At 42.1% G+C, this 18,221-nt stretch overlaps 1 protein-coding gene across 5 annotated transcripts in view; it reads right to left on the minus strand.

The window, feature by feature from the left end:
• The window catches only part of LOC124798019 (protein MTSS 2), a 337,387-nt gene that overhangs the window by 308,711 nt on the left and 10,455 nt on the right, over nucleotides 1-18,221 (minus strand). For all 5 annotated transcript variants that reach the window (XM_047261225.1, XM_047261226.1, XM_047261221.1 and 2 more), the window contains exon 2: nucleotides 11,486-11,547. In XM_047261225.1, coding sequence (XP_047117181.1) covers nucleotides 11,486-11,547 — 62 coding nt within the window. The remainder of the gene's footprint in view (nucleotides 1-11,485; nucleotides 11,548-18,221) is intronic.

Genomic DNA, 18,221 nt, shown 5'->3' on the forward strand with positions numbered 1-18,221 from the left:
TTGCTAACGTCAACTCAGTTTTGATTTCAGACGAGCCGGCTGACCTGTGACATACCGCGTGTGGAGGTCTACATCGAAATTTTGTTGCGTTCCGACGGCTCTTCCGCCTTTGCTCTTCGACATTTACGGTGGAAAAAATTCCATTTTGTAGAGGAAATATCAATAACATTTTGACCGAATTTGACATTGATCCCGAGAAAAATATTCTCAAAGAACATGCTTTTTTTGGGGCGAAATATAGTAAACCTCCCCTTAAATAACTGAAAAATAATCGAGCCTAACACAATGCTTTGCAAGGCTCTATCAAATTCAAGTCCGCCTACATAGCCGAATGATTAGTGTAGACGGCTGATATTCAGAGGAGGTGGGTTCAATGCACTCAACCTCACGATGCTTGTTGAGGAGCTACAATCAAGGGGATAAAGTATTTATAAACCGTTGTTCATATGGAAAAACTTTATTAAAATTAAATATCACAACCAGAGACGTTACTTGGTAGGCTAACACAATGGGGGTCTCCTTCCTAATCTGAAGAGATACAAGGACAACCTCAGCCTTCTGCAGAAAGTACACAGACATTCTGTACCAGCTCGCTTTACATCATTGAGGAAGAAAGTGTTCATACGTACAAAGAAAATTACAACGTACTTCCTCCACCACCTTGCTCTACTGTGGGTTGGGTGTGTTTGGGATCCAGCTCAGTATTTGGTCGTCTCCACACCACAATTCTGCCATCATTTGTAAATATGTTAAATTTACTTTCATCTGTGAACAGTACATTCTCCCAGAAACTTGTGTTCTAGCTTGCATGCTCTCGAGGAAATTCAAGTCACAATTTCTTGCTCTTTTCGCTGATGTATGGTTTTCTTCTAGGCACTGCTTAAAATATAGGAAACAGCTTGATTTCCCTCCCGAAATTATCATGTGCAGACAATGGAGAAACTGTCAATTTAAGATCTTTTCTGACTATCCTTATTAAGTATTTCGTTATCTTTCCGTTAGCTTCTGCTGTCTACCTATTGTTTCGCAATTAAAAATGAGTTTTTCTCTGAATCGCGATCTTATCCGCTTCGCAGTTGCCCGGCATCTTCCAATAATACCAGCTTTTTTAAAAATGATTTTCCCGTTTCATGTTGGTAGATATCGATTTGCCCTTTACCTATAGTTGTTTCCTACCCTTTGCGGCCCATTCTGCTGTTACACGGCATTAAGCGCGTATCAGAACCAAGCTGCACTAGGTGCGGGCGCGGCTTGCCTCTGAAGAGTTCCTTGCTGTAATTGTTCGGTTAGACGTTTCTACATTTCAACTTCTAGTGGTGTATGAATACTTTTTTCACACTGAGTGAAGCCAGCTGGTACAGAATTTTTATTTACTTTTTGCAGACGGCTAATCTAGTGAATCCTTTTATAAGTACAGATTAGGAAGGAAATCCCATTTGTTAATTTAACAAAAAACATATCTGGATGTGATATTTAGTGCTAATAAACAGTTACTCCACATGAGCAACTGTGTATGAATATTTTTTTCTATGACGAAATCCTCAACTGGCACCATGAGACTGGGTGCATTGAACCCACCCCCTCCGATCACTCAGCTATGGAGGCGGACTTACATCTGATAAACTCTTGCAATGTTACCTTATTTCTTATTTAAGCAATGTGACACGCTCGAGAATTTCAGTTATTCAATCTTGAAATCTTGTACTGTTGGGTTCTGGCGGTGCCGCACTCTGTACACTACGTACGCTAGAATAACACGATATTTAGTTCTAATAAATAAAGATATTATACATGAATCACGACGTATGAATTCTTTTACCATGGCGGCTCCACGTTTTGGAAAGTTGGCAGAACGACCGGGAGAGCGGTGTACTAACCAAATGCCTCTCCATATCGCAGCCGCATGACGCCGCTAGGCACAGCGATGACACAACTGCCGACTATATGGCGTGCGCGAGGAGTTAGTTGGAACGAAGAAGTTAAAACCAGCAGTAGCCTACCTTGCTGGAAGGATTCTGGAAACTGTAACGAACCGGCCTTGTTGCCGAGCGGTTCTAGACGCTTCAGTCGGGAACCGCGCTGCTGCTACGGTCACAGGTTCGAATCCTGCCTCGGGATTGATGTTTCCGATGTCCTTAGGTTGGTGTCACCGCCAGACACCACACTTGCTAGTTGGTAGCTTTAAATCGGCCGCGGTCCATTAGTACATGTCGGACCCGCGTGTCGCCACTGTGTGATCGCAGACCGAGCGCCAACACACGGCAGGTCTCGAGAAACTTACTAGCACTCGCCCCAGTTGTACGGACGACGTAGCTAGCGATGCACACTGACGAAGCCTCGCTCATTTGCAGAGCAGATAGAATAGCCTTCAGCTAAGTCAATGGCTACGACCTAGCAAGGCGCCATTAGCAGTATATTGTCTGAAACTATAGAGTCTAACTTGTATCGTCAAGAGCGATATACAAATGATGGATTAAAGTTAAGTATTCCAGAAGCTACGTACTTTTCTTTATAGCATTCATTACTTATCCTGTTGCAGACCTATCTCTATTCTGCGTGAGCTTAGCGCGTGCCTTTCGGCTTCCTCTCATTGTGTCTAGGCTGTCTTGTCTAGACACAACACTTAGGTTAGTTAGGTTTAAGTAGTTCTATGTTCTAGGAGACTGATGACCTCAGATGTTAAGTCCCATAGTGCTTAGAGCCATTTGAAACTGTAGCGAATCTTGTTTAAAGGGCGTCAGTTTCCAGCTCTGGCCGTAGAGGTTTTTACTCTGCAGAACAAAGACTTCTACAGCCATTTATGGAGAACAGTCTTTTAAACAATTCAGACAGACAGTGGACCGACTTTTATGGAAGTTAATGCAGCGCATCCGTTACGAGGCACCCTTTATCAGTTCCTATCTTAGTTTCAAGGGTCCTGATAAAATAACATAGATAGCAGGCGTATACAATTTACAGAAGCGCTTCTGGAATCTTGCCAGGTCCAAACAGACCATGGTAGGGACACGCTCAGGACTGAACGGGAAAAGCAGCACGAACTATTCACATGAATGCGTGTTTAGTAGATGTAGAGAACCGATATTTTGTGTGTGTGTGTGTGGGGGGGGGGGGGGGGGGGCGCGCGCGCGGGGTGGGCAGTCATCAGCGCTCTTATATTCAGTAAAACAAACGAATTTGGATACAATCTCATGCACTCTAATTGACCACACAATCATTGTATCTCACGTACGCGAAAACGTAAAATAGTAAAAGTAGCTATATATGTGATTAAAACACAAGTAAAACGGAAAAGGAGTTAAAAGACATGCATAGGGAAATTTAACTGCTCACCACTTACAAGAAACGTGGTTGAGCCAGTCACCCTGTTAACACATTAGCACCACCCCCTAAATATTTGGGAAAAATATTGGACAAAACCTTAAAACTCTAACCACATTCGTTTGAACGTTACTTAAAATAGAGGGCAGATCCGTCGGCAAATCCGCAGCAGCGCACTGGTCGGAAAATAAAACACAGTCCGATAAAAAGTGGCGCACGGTAATATGTACGCCACAAGCACCAAACACTGGAGGGTCCTCTCGCCGGAGCAGGAAGCCATGCACCATAGGGCTATGGCCTGTATGGAGACGAGTAAGGAGTACCTCGTCCCGTCGACGTGGCTGGAAGGAGGTACCTCACAGCCGCGCTGTGGGCTTCATTAGACGAAGCTGTCACTTCCAGCCACTCATCCTCCAACCGACAAGACTCGGGATCTCAACAGCGAGACTACAGCATGCAGGGGGATGGCACACTGAAATAACTCAGGATGACAACATGCCTCCTTGGCTGCTACAGCTGGTTCCTGCAATGACTATATGCCCCAGTAACCAGCAGAAAGACATCTCTCCCAGCCGTTGTACTTGGAGGAATGTTTTCCGGATATTCTGAACTACATCTGCTGGATACAAACGTTGTATAGGGAGGAGATCTCTCTAACAAACAGAACAGACAAGAAATTTAGCACTGGAAGAACGTCTCATCTGCTCCAGTACCCGCAGTATTGCATGCAATTCGGCGTCGAAGACGGTAAAGTCTTCAAGGCAGTCTAACCTTGAGGACACGATCCGGGAAAACAACAGAGTAACCGAAACGGTATTCTGGAATACATCTGAGGGGCATCGTTTCAAAATGTATTAAATGCAACAAATTTCAAAATAGAGTATGATGCGTTTTCACGCCAACGGCGTTATGCTCTTTAACGCTGTTGAGTCAGATCGGGTCATTTCGTATTCTTTCCCATAGTAACTTAGTGATGGAAAAACTTAATCTGCTCACATCGTGTTATGTACAATGCAGCCGACGGTTCAAAACGTATGTTCGGGACATATTTCCCAGCCAGGGCTTTTATCCCGCTCTTTTGTTTGGCTGTTCCCGCCATCTTCATCAAATGGTTCAAATGGCTCTGAGCACTATGGGACTTAACATCTGAGGTCATCAGTCCCCTAGAACTTAGAACTACTTAAACCTAACTAACCTAAGGACATCACACACACCCATGCCAGAGGCAGGATTCGAACCTGCGACCGTAGCAGCAGCGCAGTGCCGGAATGAAGCGCCTAGAACCGCTCAGCCACTCCAGCCCGCCGCTATTTTCATCATGCAGCTCACAGTGCGGTGTTGACTTCATGACTGTTCCCTTTCGAATACAATGGAGGACAGCTTACACGTGGGAGAGAAATCGAAAGGAAGTAGAAGAAAAATCAGTTCCGAAACGTAAAAGACAGCGTGAAGGTACATCTCTAATTAATAACACGTGATATATTTCGCAAATGATCATTTTCTGTGAAATTTGCAATGTGGGCGGGCTGATGTGTTATTCGTGAGAGGAAAAGACTGCATAAATGATGTTTTCATAGTTTGACTGAGCTTGAGCCACATTTAAGCAGATTGTGTAACAGCATCCCAGTATTCTACTCGGTAAAAGCAAAAAATCAACTTTACAGGGTACCGAACACAGTGGAACAAGAGCGCAGATTCAATTACATGAGGAGAGTAACATCTTCAAAACACGAAGAATTGAAAAGCATTACGCAGAACACCGCAGAGAGACTGCTGTTTATGTGGATTCGCTGCATTGTCTGTTACACGTATGTGACCTTCCTGTATCTGCACCGCTTTCCACTTCATCTATTCCGCGCTCCGTATGCTACTGTGGCTTCACATTATCTGACTACTGCGGCTTTCGTTGTTTTAAGATAATGTGAAGATAATGGCTGAGTCCAGCAATAAAAAATCAATAAAAATTGAAATGAGCATTACTAAACAGATTACGTGAAAATATGATTGCCTCAAAAGTTATTTTTTTCAGTGAATTTGTTCAAAAGTATTAAGTGAAATTTAAAAATTAAGATGGCGCCTGCATGCACTGGGAAATGATTTCCGTCATGACTAATTTTGGAACATAATCTAAATACCTAGGCCCTGCAGTAGAGAATTTTGACATACATCATTCGGATAAGAAGGGGAAACTTTCAGTTCCTATAAAGACCCTGTGCACTTAATTCATCTTTCCCCGACCTGAACAACAGTTGGACGGTCAGACCACACCGCTACGCTGGCTAGCTGAGTGAGTGACGAAGATTTCCGTGGCACAGTGAACCCCAGCGGGACTGGAACGGACAGTCGAACGGGGCAGCACGTGTCTGGAAAACCGGTTCCGAGGCTGCATTGGGCCGCGCCGTTAGCTACAAGCGACGCCTGCCGACCGCGGCCTGGTGCGTTATACTGCGGAGGTACCCGCTTCATGACCGACTCACATCACAGACTTAACTGTGCTTTTATTCGCCATCGTACCAACGAGGTTATTTTCGCTGTGGTTTTGATGAGCTGCGGCCTGCTTTACGAACCTCTCCTAAATTACAGCTTACCACCTGTGAGCTTTACAGTTAAGCAGTAAAATGGAGGTACGTCTTGCTCTTGGTGCTAATGAGATAGTGAAATTGAACGCTCCGTCCTTCAGACTAAGGAGTGAACTTCGTTTCTGCTGGAAGTAACGCACGTCAAAATGGAACTAATCACAATAAAACTGCAGTACTTCCAAAGCTGTGTGACCCTTAAGTTAACCAGAAATAGTTCAGGGCTTTGCATCTCGTCAAGATAATTAAAATCTGAGCAATTACTCTACGAAAAAAGTTGGAGTACGAGGTTTTCTATAACGAGCCACTCCACATCTGATTTTGTAGAAACCTACTGTATATCCGACGATTACTGGAACCGATAATCTAATAATCCGTTATGTAATGTATCTTTACTCTATATACAACGTTTCCCGCGTTAAAATCAAACAGATTTATCAGAAGGTCCCTTTTCTATTCCTGGTAAATTACAGGATAAAGAGGACCGAATCCCTGTCTCGTTTCAGCCGGCCACGCATTAACAGAGTGCTCTAACAACGCAACAGACTACTTCCGTACAAATAAATTTAACGGAACTACATTGAAGAGCCGAAAAAACTGGTACACGTGCCTAACATCGTATAGCGCCCCCACGAGTACGCAAATATGCCGCAACACGACATGGCATGGACTGAATGTCTGAAGTAGTGCTGGAGGGAACTGACACCATGAATCCTTCAGGACTGCCCATAAATCCGTTAGAGTACGAGGAGGTGGAGGTCTCTTCTGAACGGCACATTGCAAGGCATTCCAGATATGCTCAGTAATCTTTGTGTCTGGGGAGTACGGTGGCCCGTGGAAGTGTTTAAACTCAGAAGAGTGTTCCTGGAGCCACTCTACAGCAATTCTGGACGTGTGGGGTGTCGCACTGTTCTGCTGAAATTGCTCAAGTCCGTCGGAATGCACAATGGACACGAATTGATGCAGGCGATCAGACAAGATATTTACGTACATGTCACCTGTCAGAGTCGTATCAACACGTATCCGGGGTCCCATATCACTCCAACTGCACACGCCCCATACCATTACAGAGCCTCCATCAGATGAACGGACCCCTGCCGACATGCAGTGCCCATGGATTCATGAGGTTGTCTCCATATCCGTACACGTCCATCCGTTTGATACAATTTGAAACGAGACTCGTCCGACCAGGAAACACGTTTCCAGTCACCAATACTCCAATGTCTGTGTTGACGGGTCCAGGGGAGGCGTAAAGCTTTGTGTCGTGCAGTCATGAACGGCACACGAGTGGGCCTTCGGCTCCGAAAGCCCATTTCGATTATGTTTCGTTGAATGGTTCGCACGCTAACACTCACTGATGGCCCAGCACTGAAATCTGCAAGAGTTTGCGGAAGGGTTGCACTTCTGTCACGTTGAACGATTCTCTTTGGTCGTCGTTGGTCTCGTTCTTGCACTACCTTTTTTCGGCCACAGCTATGTTGGAGATCTGATGCTTTACCGGATTCTTGATATTCACAGAACACTTGTGAAATGGTCTGACGGGAATCTCCTCACTCCATTACTCTCTCTGAGATGCTGTGTCCCACAGGTCGTACGCCGACTATAACACCACGTTCAAACTAACGTGAGCCTCGATAGCCTGCCATTGTAGTAGCAGTAATCGACCTAACCACTGCGCCAGACACTTGTTGCCTTATACACGCGTTGCCGACCGCAGCGCCGTATTCTGCCTGTTTACGTATCTCTATTTGAATACGCATGTCTATACCATTTTCTCTGGCGCTTCAGTGTACATTCGTAAATGAACAACGCTTAGACCATCATGAATTGTATCCGTCTGTAAGCTACGTTGGTTGTCATCATAAAAGAGCAGCGTCTTTCGCATGATGACCATATTAACTGCAATCCCAACTGTGTTTAAACGACAAGACATTTCACTCCAGAAGTTTCATTCACGAAGTTAAACCCTGTGCCTTGAGAGGTCGACTGGCAGGTGTTTGTCTGCAGTGTCGTCGTGCCAACTGAACCCCAAACTTCTCACAGGTAGACCACCCACGTGCCTGAAACATATTTGTCTCATTACCTTACGTGGAAGAAAACCTCTTTACATTAGGGGTCAACCTTAGTGAAACTACCGCAAGGCGTTCAGGGTATAGATCCAGCGGACTGTTTGGACATTCTGGTTAACACTTTTTTTTGTAACTGTAAACCAGGAGGTGCATGGAGTTACTCGCTGGAAATTTGTCCGACGTGCTTGTATGTCCCTATACGTTACTGTACCTAGGTAATACCAATAATGTTTGGGTTGTCCATACATCATCACATTTATGGTATGGGTATCTGACGAATTAGGTTATCGGCCTGGCAATACAAAAATACATTTCCGAGGGTACTGTAAATACCACATGATAACACGTGACACGGAAACGAAATCTTTACGACACCAGCTGTTTTTAAAAAGTTTCACACTAGCAGAAAAAGCTACTACAAATGCTGTAGGTTTGCAGCTATTTTCTGTAGTACTGTGTCACATGAGGGTAATTCTGCCTTTCTGGTTTGGTTGCATCGAGGCCTTATGTGATGGAGCTACAACTTTCTGGCTCATTTTACGTTGTTTATCCTGGTAGCTGGACAGAAACGAGAAAAAAATAACACAACTTCACTTACCAGCTAAGCAGGTGATTAATGTTTCCCACGAGCAAAAATCTATCGTAATGAAGATGTAATTTGGAAGTAACTTCATTCTTTCTATGAAGAAGAGCGGCTGACACGTGACATGCTTATTTTACACACAAGCACATATAATAATCATCCAGAGACTGAATATGGCGACTGTAAGTCCGAAACCAGCTATTACCATGATATGTGATGTCTGAAATAAATAATGTACTAAGCATATCTCCATACAGTAAAGATGGTACAAAGAACCGAAATTTACAGGGAGATGGATAGAATCAATATTTATAAAAATGTCGATAAACTCAAAAACCTTCACTGTTGTTCAATTGAGAACCATCTACTGGTGGAAAGGGGAAAATGTTCAGCCCTGTATTTATTAGTATCAGAAACAGTTCTAAAAATTATTCTCCTGAACGTTGTGTAATGCTGAGTTCAAAGCCAACTTTACATTTTCAATGGTTTCACTAGGTCGTTAAAGTAAACTTTGGAAACGTCCTTTGGAAAAGACGCAAGTTATTTTCTCTCCCATTCTGTCAAATTTCTGCTAGGGCTCCGTCACGGGAAATGAACTACGGTGCAGGAGAGACAGGCTTGTGCAACATCATTAATAAAATCTTTGCGGCAGATTGACCATCGTCAATACAAGCACATGCTAAAGACCAGATTTTGCAACTACCGAATGATTGTGTTTCCCATAGCGACAAGTTATCTTGTCTGAAAAGGGTCTTTGGGATTTCGTGGCCACGCTATCTAAACCGCAAAAAGAGATAATCAAGTTATCTTTTAGGAGTCAGCACCAGAAAACTTCGCTCGAATAAAAGATCGACTGCTGAGAATCCTGACAATATAGCAATACCCGTTAATCGTGTCGTGTATGCGTCATGTCATTATCTGAAAGGGCCTACATCTTTGTCATTCTGTTGTGCATGAGTGAAGCTTCCAAACTGGCCTGTCTGTGTTTGGATCTGTCAGCAGTTCCTGAGTGAAATTATATTGGGATTATTGAAGTCCAAATTTTCTTTTGCTCCAAATGGGGTCATGTTGAGGCACATGGCATTATGCATCAGAAAATTATCAGTTCGAAGACCAATCTTAATGTAATCTTTATTGTTGCCTGAGTTGCAAGTAATTTTATTTTATTTGTTTGTACATTTTGTCGATTTGAACTAAATAAATGCAATTTACATTGCACGAGGTGTGTTCCACCTAAATTTACTGAGGCGTCTGTAGTGGCGTAAAATACAGTGGTAACGAAGTATACTGGAGATCAGATGGATATGGGCTTAACAACTACTGGTGAGGTACTGGATCAAATCGCGGAGGAAAGACGGTACAACTTGACTAGAAGAAGGGACCAGTTGCTAGAACATATCCTGAGTATCAAGGCGTCGTGAATGTCGTAAGAGGGAATAATGGAGGCTAAAAACTTTGTACAGAGATACCAAAGCGTGACTACAGTTAGCATGTTCAAGTAGATGGTATGTAACAATAGTTATGCAGACATGAATACACTTTTACAGAATAGATTACTGTCAGAACTGCACTGACACATTCTTCTACATCCATGTCTATATTCTGCGATTCATCGTACATTACGGAGGGTACTTTGTGTACCAATGTCGATCTCCTTTTCCTGTTCTAGTCGAGAATGGTTCGCGGCAAGAACGCTTACTGGTAAGCCTCCGTGTGAGCTCGAATATCTCTAATTTTACGTTCATGGCCTTTTTTTCAAGATATACGTAGGTGAAAGCGAAACATTGACTTTTAGGAACGTACGCTTTCAGATTTTGAACAGTAACCCACATAGTGATGCAGAAAGCCTCTCTTGCTGCGTCTGCCATTGGAGTGGGCTAAGGCAAAGGTCCGAAGTTCGAGTCTCGGTCCGGCACACACTTTTAATCTGCCCGGAAGTTTCATATCAGCGCACACTCCAATCTCATTCTGGGAACTCTCGCGTTTACTAAATGAACCTGTAACGAAACGTGCTGCCCTCCTTTGGACCTTCTCTACTTCCTGTATCAGTCCTATCTCTTATTCGGACCTTCTCTACTTCCTCTATCAGTACGCATCCCAGTCGCAATCTTCAAGTAGTGAGCGAACCAAGATTTTATACACTAACTCTTACGTGTGCAGGTCATACTTCCTCACGGTTCTTTCCAATGAATCTGCCTGGCATCTGACTTACCTGCGATTAGTTTTACGTGGTTATTCCACTTTAAATTGCTCTTCCGGCATTCCCTACAATTTCCTAACATTTCGACCTCCCTATTCAAAACAGCGTCGTCCCCGAAAAAGCCTCATGAAACATCCAAAGTTATCCATTAAGTCATTCATATATACGATGTGAAAAGTATTCCTCCTGTAACACACCCCTTGCAGCACGCCCGATGTCACTTTCATGTTTGAAGATTTCTGTCCTTTGAGAATAACAGTGTGTTCTTACCGAAGACAACAATGTGCCATTTTACTTTTAAGCTACAAACACTGTGCAATGAAGTTCCAGGATTGGAACTGTTAGTAGCTTGTGTGTACAACTGCGCGCTATAAAAGTTAAAAATCTGCTTTTAATTGAAAATGCTTGTATACATCTCAATAAATTAATGTGAAACGGGTTTGAAAAAACAAACTGTATTTACCGCATTGTACACCGTCATAACCCAATAACCATTATTATAACTTCGGTTAATGTTCAATATTAGTGCGCAATATCGGGGCCGGATCTATTTTAACCACACTGTACACAGAAGCTTATTGGCCGTGAATTCTCAGCATTAATTATTACAATGTTTCTCAAGCTTTTCCTGAAAGAAGTCAGCAGTTCGTGAACATACGAAAATGTTCATCTATTCCTGCGAGATAGCAGAAAACTACCTTTTAGTCTGAAAAAAAAAATAAACATCAGAAGTACTTACTTCAGACATGTGTGCAACTTCGTAGCTTTGGCGATAAGGTCCTCCCACAGTGGTGCTCCATTCTGAAAGAACAAATCATGTAAAGCAATTATTCAAATGTAATATTGTGATAAAACGTGTGTATAAGTTTTTACTTTTGCAGTGGATGCCCCGCGATTATCTCCCACATTAAGGATATCAAATGCAACGTAACGCCAATTTCCAAATCTAATTTACAGTATTGCAAGCATACAGTAACCTATTACAGATCAATATTCACAACGTCCTAAGCCTAAAATGGAAACTAAAGAAATGACGTAAATTTGATAAACATTACAACAGGAATCGAGAACTGACTTTTAGTACAACACAGTGTTGGAAATAATTTTGGGACACTACAATAGGTTGTTAAAATGAGTCTTCCAATAGACTCAACAGCGCCTTTTTATTCTCCTAATACAAGAGCCAGCATTACGTTTCCCGAGTACTATAGGACATTCGAGTCAAGAGCTGTCACACAAAATTAAACACTGTTAATAACTGAGAACAGTGGAGAGGGGATCGAGAAAGACTATGTAAGGCATGCAACGGACTGAAGGGCGCGTGTAAAGGTTCTCCCAGAACAAGCATAGTTACACGAAGTACCATGTCGCGGCTAGTCCAACGGCTCTAAACCCCTTACTACTGTAGGCAACCTATCACACACAACCCGAAATTTCACCCATCTATTTTTAGGCGCCACTGCTCCACTCTATAGTGAATATTTAGTAGCTTTCTGATTACAACCAGTCTTGCGACCCCCTCCTCAGAACATTTCTATTCATCCCGTCCATTTTTCTTGCTTACGGAAAAGATCTATTTGATGGCCCTCAGTTTATTGCGTTGTGAACCCAACCTACGATAACGTTTTCCACCTCTGTGCGAATAGTCAATCGCAGTTACAATAATTGATAACGAACCAGCACAGATTCCTCTAGCTGCTGCTTAGTGACGTAACACAGCAACTCAGTCTGCATTGGGGACGGTCCCGTTAAGAGCTTCGAGTTGCAGGAAATACTTCAGTATATCCGAAGATGAATCTTCTACGTCGTCGTTGCTAAATCGACAATTGTACCCTGAAGGAGTCGCCCATATACAGGGTGATTCACGAAGATAAGCAAATATTTTAATACGTTACTATACAAGTAAAACTAAAGAAAAAGTTCATATAAACATAGGTCTGAAAATGTTTGGTTACGGAGTTGCAGCTAATAATAGATTTTGCCTGAAATTTAGCAACTTCGCTAGTAAAAAGCCAACGCAAAACTTTACGAGGTTAAAGTAAAGCACCATTTCCATTTATTTTGTTGTTATTGATCTGGTGAACCTAATGAAACATGTCACAGACGTGCAAATGCAGTAGTTTTCCAGAACATCCAAAGAAGCAAGGATGTAATTTCGTAAAATTTTTAATTTAGTAACTACTGGGCCAATTTCTTTTTTAAATTCCAGACGACTGCACAGTTTTTAACAGAAGTTTTAGAGACTTTAATTTTGGAAAAATGATGGTAATATCGTTAGCTGAAACTGTATGTGTCAAATAGTCTGCTTTTATTAATACCACAGCACAAGTGAATTCATGTTAAACCGGAAAAAGCAAAGCTCAGTGTTAAGGAAGTTTTACAGTGTACACACAAATTAATAATACATTCACAATAAATGTTCAAAAATGTCTCCACCGAGTTCAATGCATTTAGCTGCACGTGCATGAACAGATTTTGTTGCTAGTTTCAGTTTCACAGGGTTGTTCTTATTTTCGTCTATTGTATTCATAATGAGAGCAAGTAATGCCTCACGTGTATTGACTTTGTCCTCATAAACTATGTCTTTCATCCATCTGGGACAGATTTTATTAGATTCACCAGATCAATAACAACAAAAATGGAAATCGTGTTTTACTTTAACCTCTTACAGTTTTGCGATGGCTTCATGTTGGTGAGGTTGCTAAATTTCAGGCAAAAATCTTACTAGCCGTAACTCTGTAACTAAACATTTGCGGACCTATGTTTATATGAACTTGTCCTTTAGTTTTACTTGTAGGATACGTATTAAAATATTTGCATATCTTCGTGAATCACCCTGTAGAGTGACTGAAATGGACTGGTTGTGAACTTTTCAAAGGAACCGCAATAATATTTGTGTTTATGGATTCTGCAGAAAGCGAGGGGGAGGGGGGGGGGAGAGAGAGAGAGAGAGAGAGAGAGAGAGAGAGAGAGAGAGAGAGTGGGGGCGGCACGTGCGGATTTAAGGGGCGAAATCAGCAAAATAGTTTACATGTATACAGATATCAATTTACAAAGTAGCATCAAAACTGTATCTCTAAAGTGGCAAAGTAGTCTAGAAAAAACGAACTTTCTGTAACAAGATACGTTTCCGTTGCTTGCCCACGTGAATGGGCTTGCGCTCTGACTGCAGAGAACATTCCAACCAGGAAATGCTGCACACTAACGGGCATACAAAAAGAGGACGACCCTTTACGAAGATAAAATGTTAACAGACTGTCTTTCCGAAAGTAGACAAACGACTGAAAGAAACAGTATTCTCTCATTTGCACCCTCGTATACCGTATTTTACGGGCAATTAGACGCATTTTTTCATCAAAAAATTTCCTCCGTAATTCAGGTGCGTCTTATACTCTAATATAAAAAGGCCAGTGTTTGATTTAAAATTCCCGCCAGTGTTAAAAATGACCATTTATTGGATGCCGCCGAAAACCTCTATCTGGCAACATTGGATTCAATTGGCAGCAGCAGTGCACAGTGCACCGATGTGACGAACATGAATTGCGGGATTTACAACCTTGCTAACACGGTCTCCCTATCGCCCCAACATCACAAACCTAGAACACTGTCTAGCCTATGATGCGTAATTTGAGTCTACGGTGCCGGTGAACTTTAACTGAAAGTGATTTGTGTTATCGGTTAACTGCACAATATTTTTGTTAGTATCTCGTTTCGTACGGGAAAGATATAAAAGGTATGCATACGATGCGGGCTATAAACTGGAAGTAATAGCACAGGCAGACGAATAAGGAAACAGAAGTTGAGCGGCATTTCGGCCCTCCACCAACAGAAAAAAACATTCGCGATTGGTGGGCTGGTAAGGAATTAAAAAAAAAAGACTAGATGCGCAAATAGAGGACTGAATGTAAAATGGCCAAAACTAGAAGATGACTTATTGAAATTGTTTGTGGAAACAGTCAAAATGGCACTGGAATTAATGAAAAAAATTACTCAAATACACAATCGAGAGCTAGCGCTACAGCGGAACTCAACAGACTTTAAAGGTGGAGTTAGTGGGTGATATATGTTTATGAAGCATCATGGACTTAAGCATGTACATCAAATCCAAAATATCTCAGAAAATTCCACAAGAATATGAAGAGAAAATAGGTCTATCTTTCCATCGCTTTATTATTCAACATCGAAAGAAAACAAGAGTTGAACTAAGCCAAATAGAGAAACCGCTCTGGCGTCTTATGTACCGAGTAACAGAACTGTTGTCATGAAAGGTGCTAAAACTGCAACTATAAAACCAAGTGGACAAGAAAAGAATGCACTATACTATTATCCTTTCATGGTGTGCTGACGGTACTAAACTCAATCCGATGATCATTTTCAAGCCCAAAACAATGCCAAAATCTTCTGAAATACCGCAGGCGGTGTTTTTCACGTACATGACAAGTGTTGTTGGATGGACGAGGTTGGTATGAAACTATGGATGAACAGAGAGTGGAAGAGAAGGAAAGGTGCTTCACTGAAGAAGAGCTGTTGTGCCGAGTCAGTTTAGTCGTCAACTGAAAAATTCTGTTAAAGAGAAATTGAAACAGGGAAATACATTTATAGCTTGCTGTTATTCAGGGGATTTATTTCACAATTAATGTAGGCTAATTCTTACAAAGAAGAAAACAGCAACCAGCCACTATTAATACTACTATTTATCTAGGTAAATAGCGCCGCTACCGGTTTCGAACTGCCAAGTTCATCATCAGACGGCCTGTTCACATGATTTTCAAGAAACCCTTTACATTATCGTCCGTTTTCAATTTTTATTATTCCACTGTGGCGAAGTATTTTTGGTGTGTTGTTGCCGTACCTGGCACACGGTGCTACATTCACAATCGCCGTTCAAAGTGGTGTCCGTCAACTTCCAAGTTAGGATGACATCGTCCGATGAAGTCCACTCATACACCAGATCGAAATGCCTCTTAGTTGTTTGGACATTATCACATGCAGCGTGAATTCTTAGCAGGATATAATGTTCAGTCTTGACAGGTGTGTCTTATGCACAACTTTTCACGTGATCACACAAGAACTCACCAGGCGGGCGGAATCATGAAACAGGATCCTTCTACGATGAGCGGGTCTTCGCCTTGCAGCGTTAGCAACTACATGGCACGTGATAAACCGATTTCTTATATCGTATAAACGGTTCTTTGGGTCTAGTTTCCCTTCTAAACTTTCGACTCAAGTCGTTGGCACACCACGGTTCGCTGTCTCAAATTGGTACATTTGCCTATATCTATCAACTCTGAAACTTCAGATCACCACGGGACCATATTTCAGCGAGTGGTCTCAGTTTCACGCATAGGCAAACTGTTGTCAGTACCGTATGTCTCAAACAACGTATTCTAAATTACCTCCAACGTGGAGAAAATATGAAAGGTCACTAACTTTATTTATATTCATCCTGATGAAAAGTAACATTAAGATCACAGTCAATCGGGGCATTTTCTGCTTACGACCTCCACTCTAAACTAGGACAGCCGGAAGCTGATTACGAGACTACCACAGACTGTTTGAACCGACGCTCACATTTCTGCAATTTTACAAAATAAAAATGTGTTCTGACACGCGCATTCGTTGGGATGACGGATCATCTGAATTTCTGACCGTGGCATGTTATCTATGGCTTTCAGACAGTCCGCCAATATGAAAACTATGTGAAATAATGTGATTTCTTGTTGCAGCGTTTCCCCGTCGAAAGGGGTCAAAAAACGATTGAGTGCCAGTTGGACAATGTCTAAGTACTTTTGAAATGTAGGTATGCTGGGAGAAATAGCAGATGCAATGTAAGTTTTGCGAACAATCTGCAACCTGCGCATTGACTAACTCCACAAGTGATACGGTTCTCGATTGTAGATCACTCTCCTTACGCGTTGAATTGACTGTCTAGAGAGAAGGTCCCATCCCATGCTACCGAGGTTGCTTCCGTCTGCACCTACCCTACCGACACTTCAGTTTTCATTTTCTGTGAGCCGTGGTTCGCCTTCAAATGACGGCTCCAGCACATTACCTTCAACTGTATAATTCTAACCATAAAAGACAATGAATTTTAGGAGTATGGCGACTGAGACAAGAATGATCCGTCGGACGCCAAAGGGTTTGATGGTAGAGCTCACTAGAAAGTTTGCAATCACAACAGTGGACTTCACAACTAGGTATTACGGGATTATATGCCAGGACACACTGATCTACTTGGAAAATTAATACCTACCAAACAAAAAAACCAGGTCGAGACTGGAGGGATTAATATGTATAGGGAACTAAAGTTATTTGCCAGATAAGGACTGGAATACGTTTTTTACCGCATATCGTGAGAAATCGCCTTAATCCTTGAATAGCAGATAGCTTTTAGTGTAGCCCCGTATCACCGACTAAGTGTAATTTTACCAATAACAAAACCAGTTTCTTTGCCGTGAGTAGCATCGCAGCCACGTAAAATGGATCCCGGGTTCTAATCTGGTGAGTGTTTAAAATGCACTGTTCCTATTCGTCTTATCTCACTGAAATAATGAACAATGGCAGACATTATATACGTATTACAAACTGAGCCACGGATGGCTATGCTGAAGCCGTTTCTACAATTGAGTTCTAGAGTCAAGCCCCCTTTTCTACCATGTGACCAGAGTATATTACCGCAAGTGTCTTCTACAGCGTCTTATTTTCCGAATTTCGTTTAATAAGTTGACAATGTTGACTGGAATACTCTCTTTCACATTTTAAAGGTGGCAGGGGTAAAATACAGGGAGCGAAAGGCTATTTACAATTTGTACAGAAACCAGATGGCAGTTATAAGAGTCGAGGGACATGAAAGGGAAGCAGTGGTTGGGAAGGGAGTAAGACAGGGTTGTAGCCTCTCCCCGATGTTGTTCAATCTGTATATTGAGCAAGCAGTAATTGAAACAAAAGAAAAATTCGGAGTAGGTATTAAAATTCATGGAGAAGAAATAAAAACTTTGAGGTTCGCCGATGACATTGTAATTCTGTCAGAGACAGCAAAGGACTTGCAAGAGCAGTTGAATGGAATGGACAGTGTCTTGAAAGGAGGATATAAGATGAACATCAACAAAAGCAAAACAAGGATAATGGAATGTAGTCTAATTAAGTCGGGTGATGCTGAGGGAATTAGATTAGGAAATGAGGCACTTAAAGTAGTAAAGGAGTTTTGCTATTTGGGGAACAAAATAACTGATGATGGTCGAAGTAGAGAGGATATAAAATGTAGGCTGGCAATGGCAAGGAAAGCGTTTCTGAAGAAGAGAAATTTGTTAACATCCAGTATTGATTTAAGTGTCAGGAAGTCATTTCTTAAAGTATTCGTATGGAGTGTAGCCATGTATGGAAGTGAAACATGGACGATAAATAGTTTGGACAAGAAGAGAATAGAAGCTTTCGAAATGTGGTGCTACAGAAGAATGCTGAAGATTAGATGGGTA

The sequence above is a fragment of the Schistocerca piceifrons genome, chromosome 5 (genome assembly GCF_021461385.2).
Source record: "Schistocerca piceifrons isolate TAMUIC-IGC-003096 chromosome 5, iqSchPice1.1, whole genome shotgun sequence".
Lineage (NCBI taxonomy): Eukaryota > Metazoa > Arthropoda > Insecta > Orthoptera > Acrididae > Schistocerca > Schistocerca piceifrons.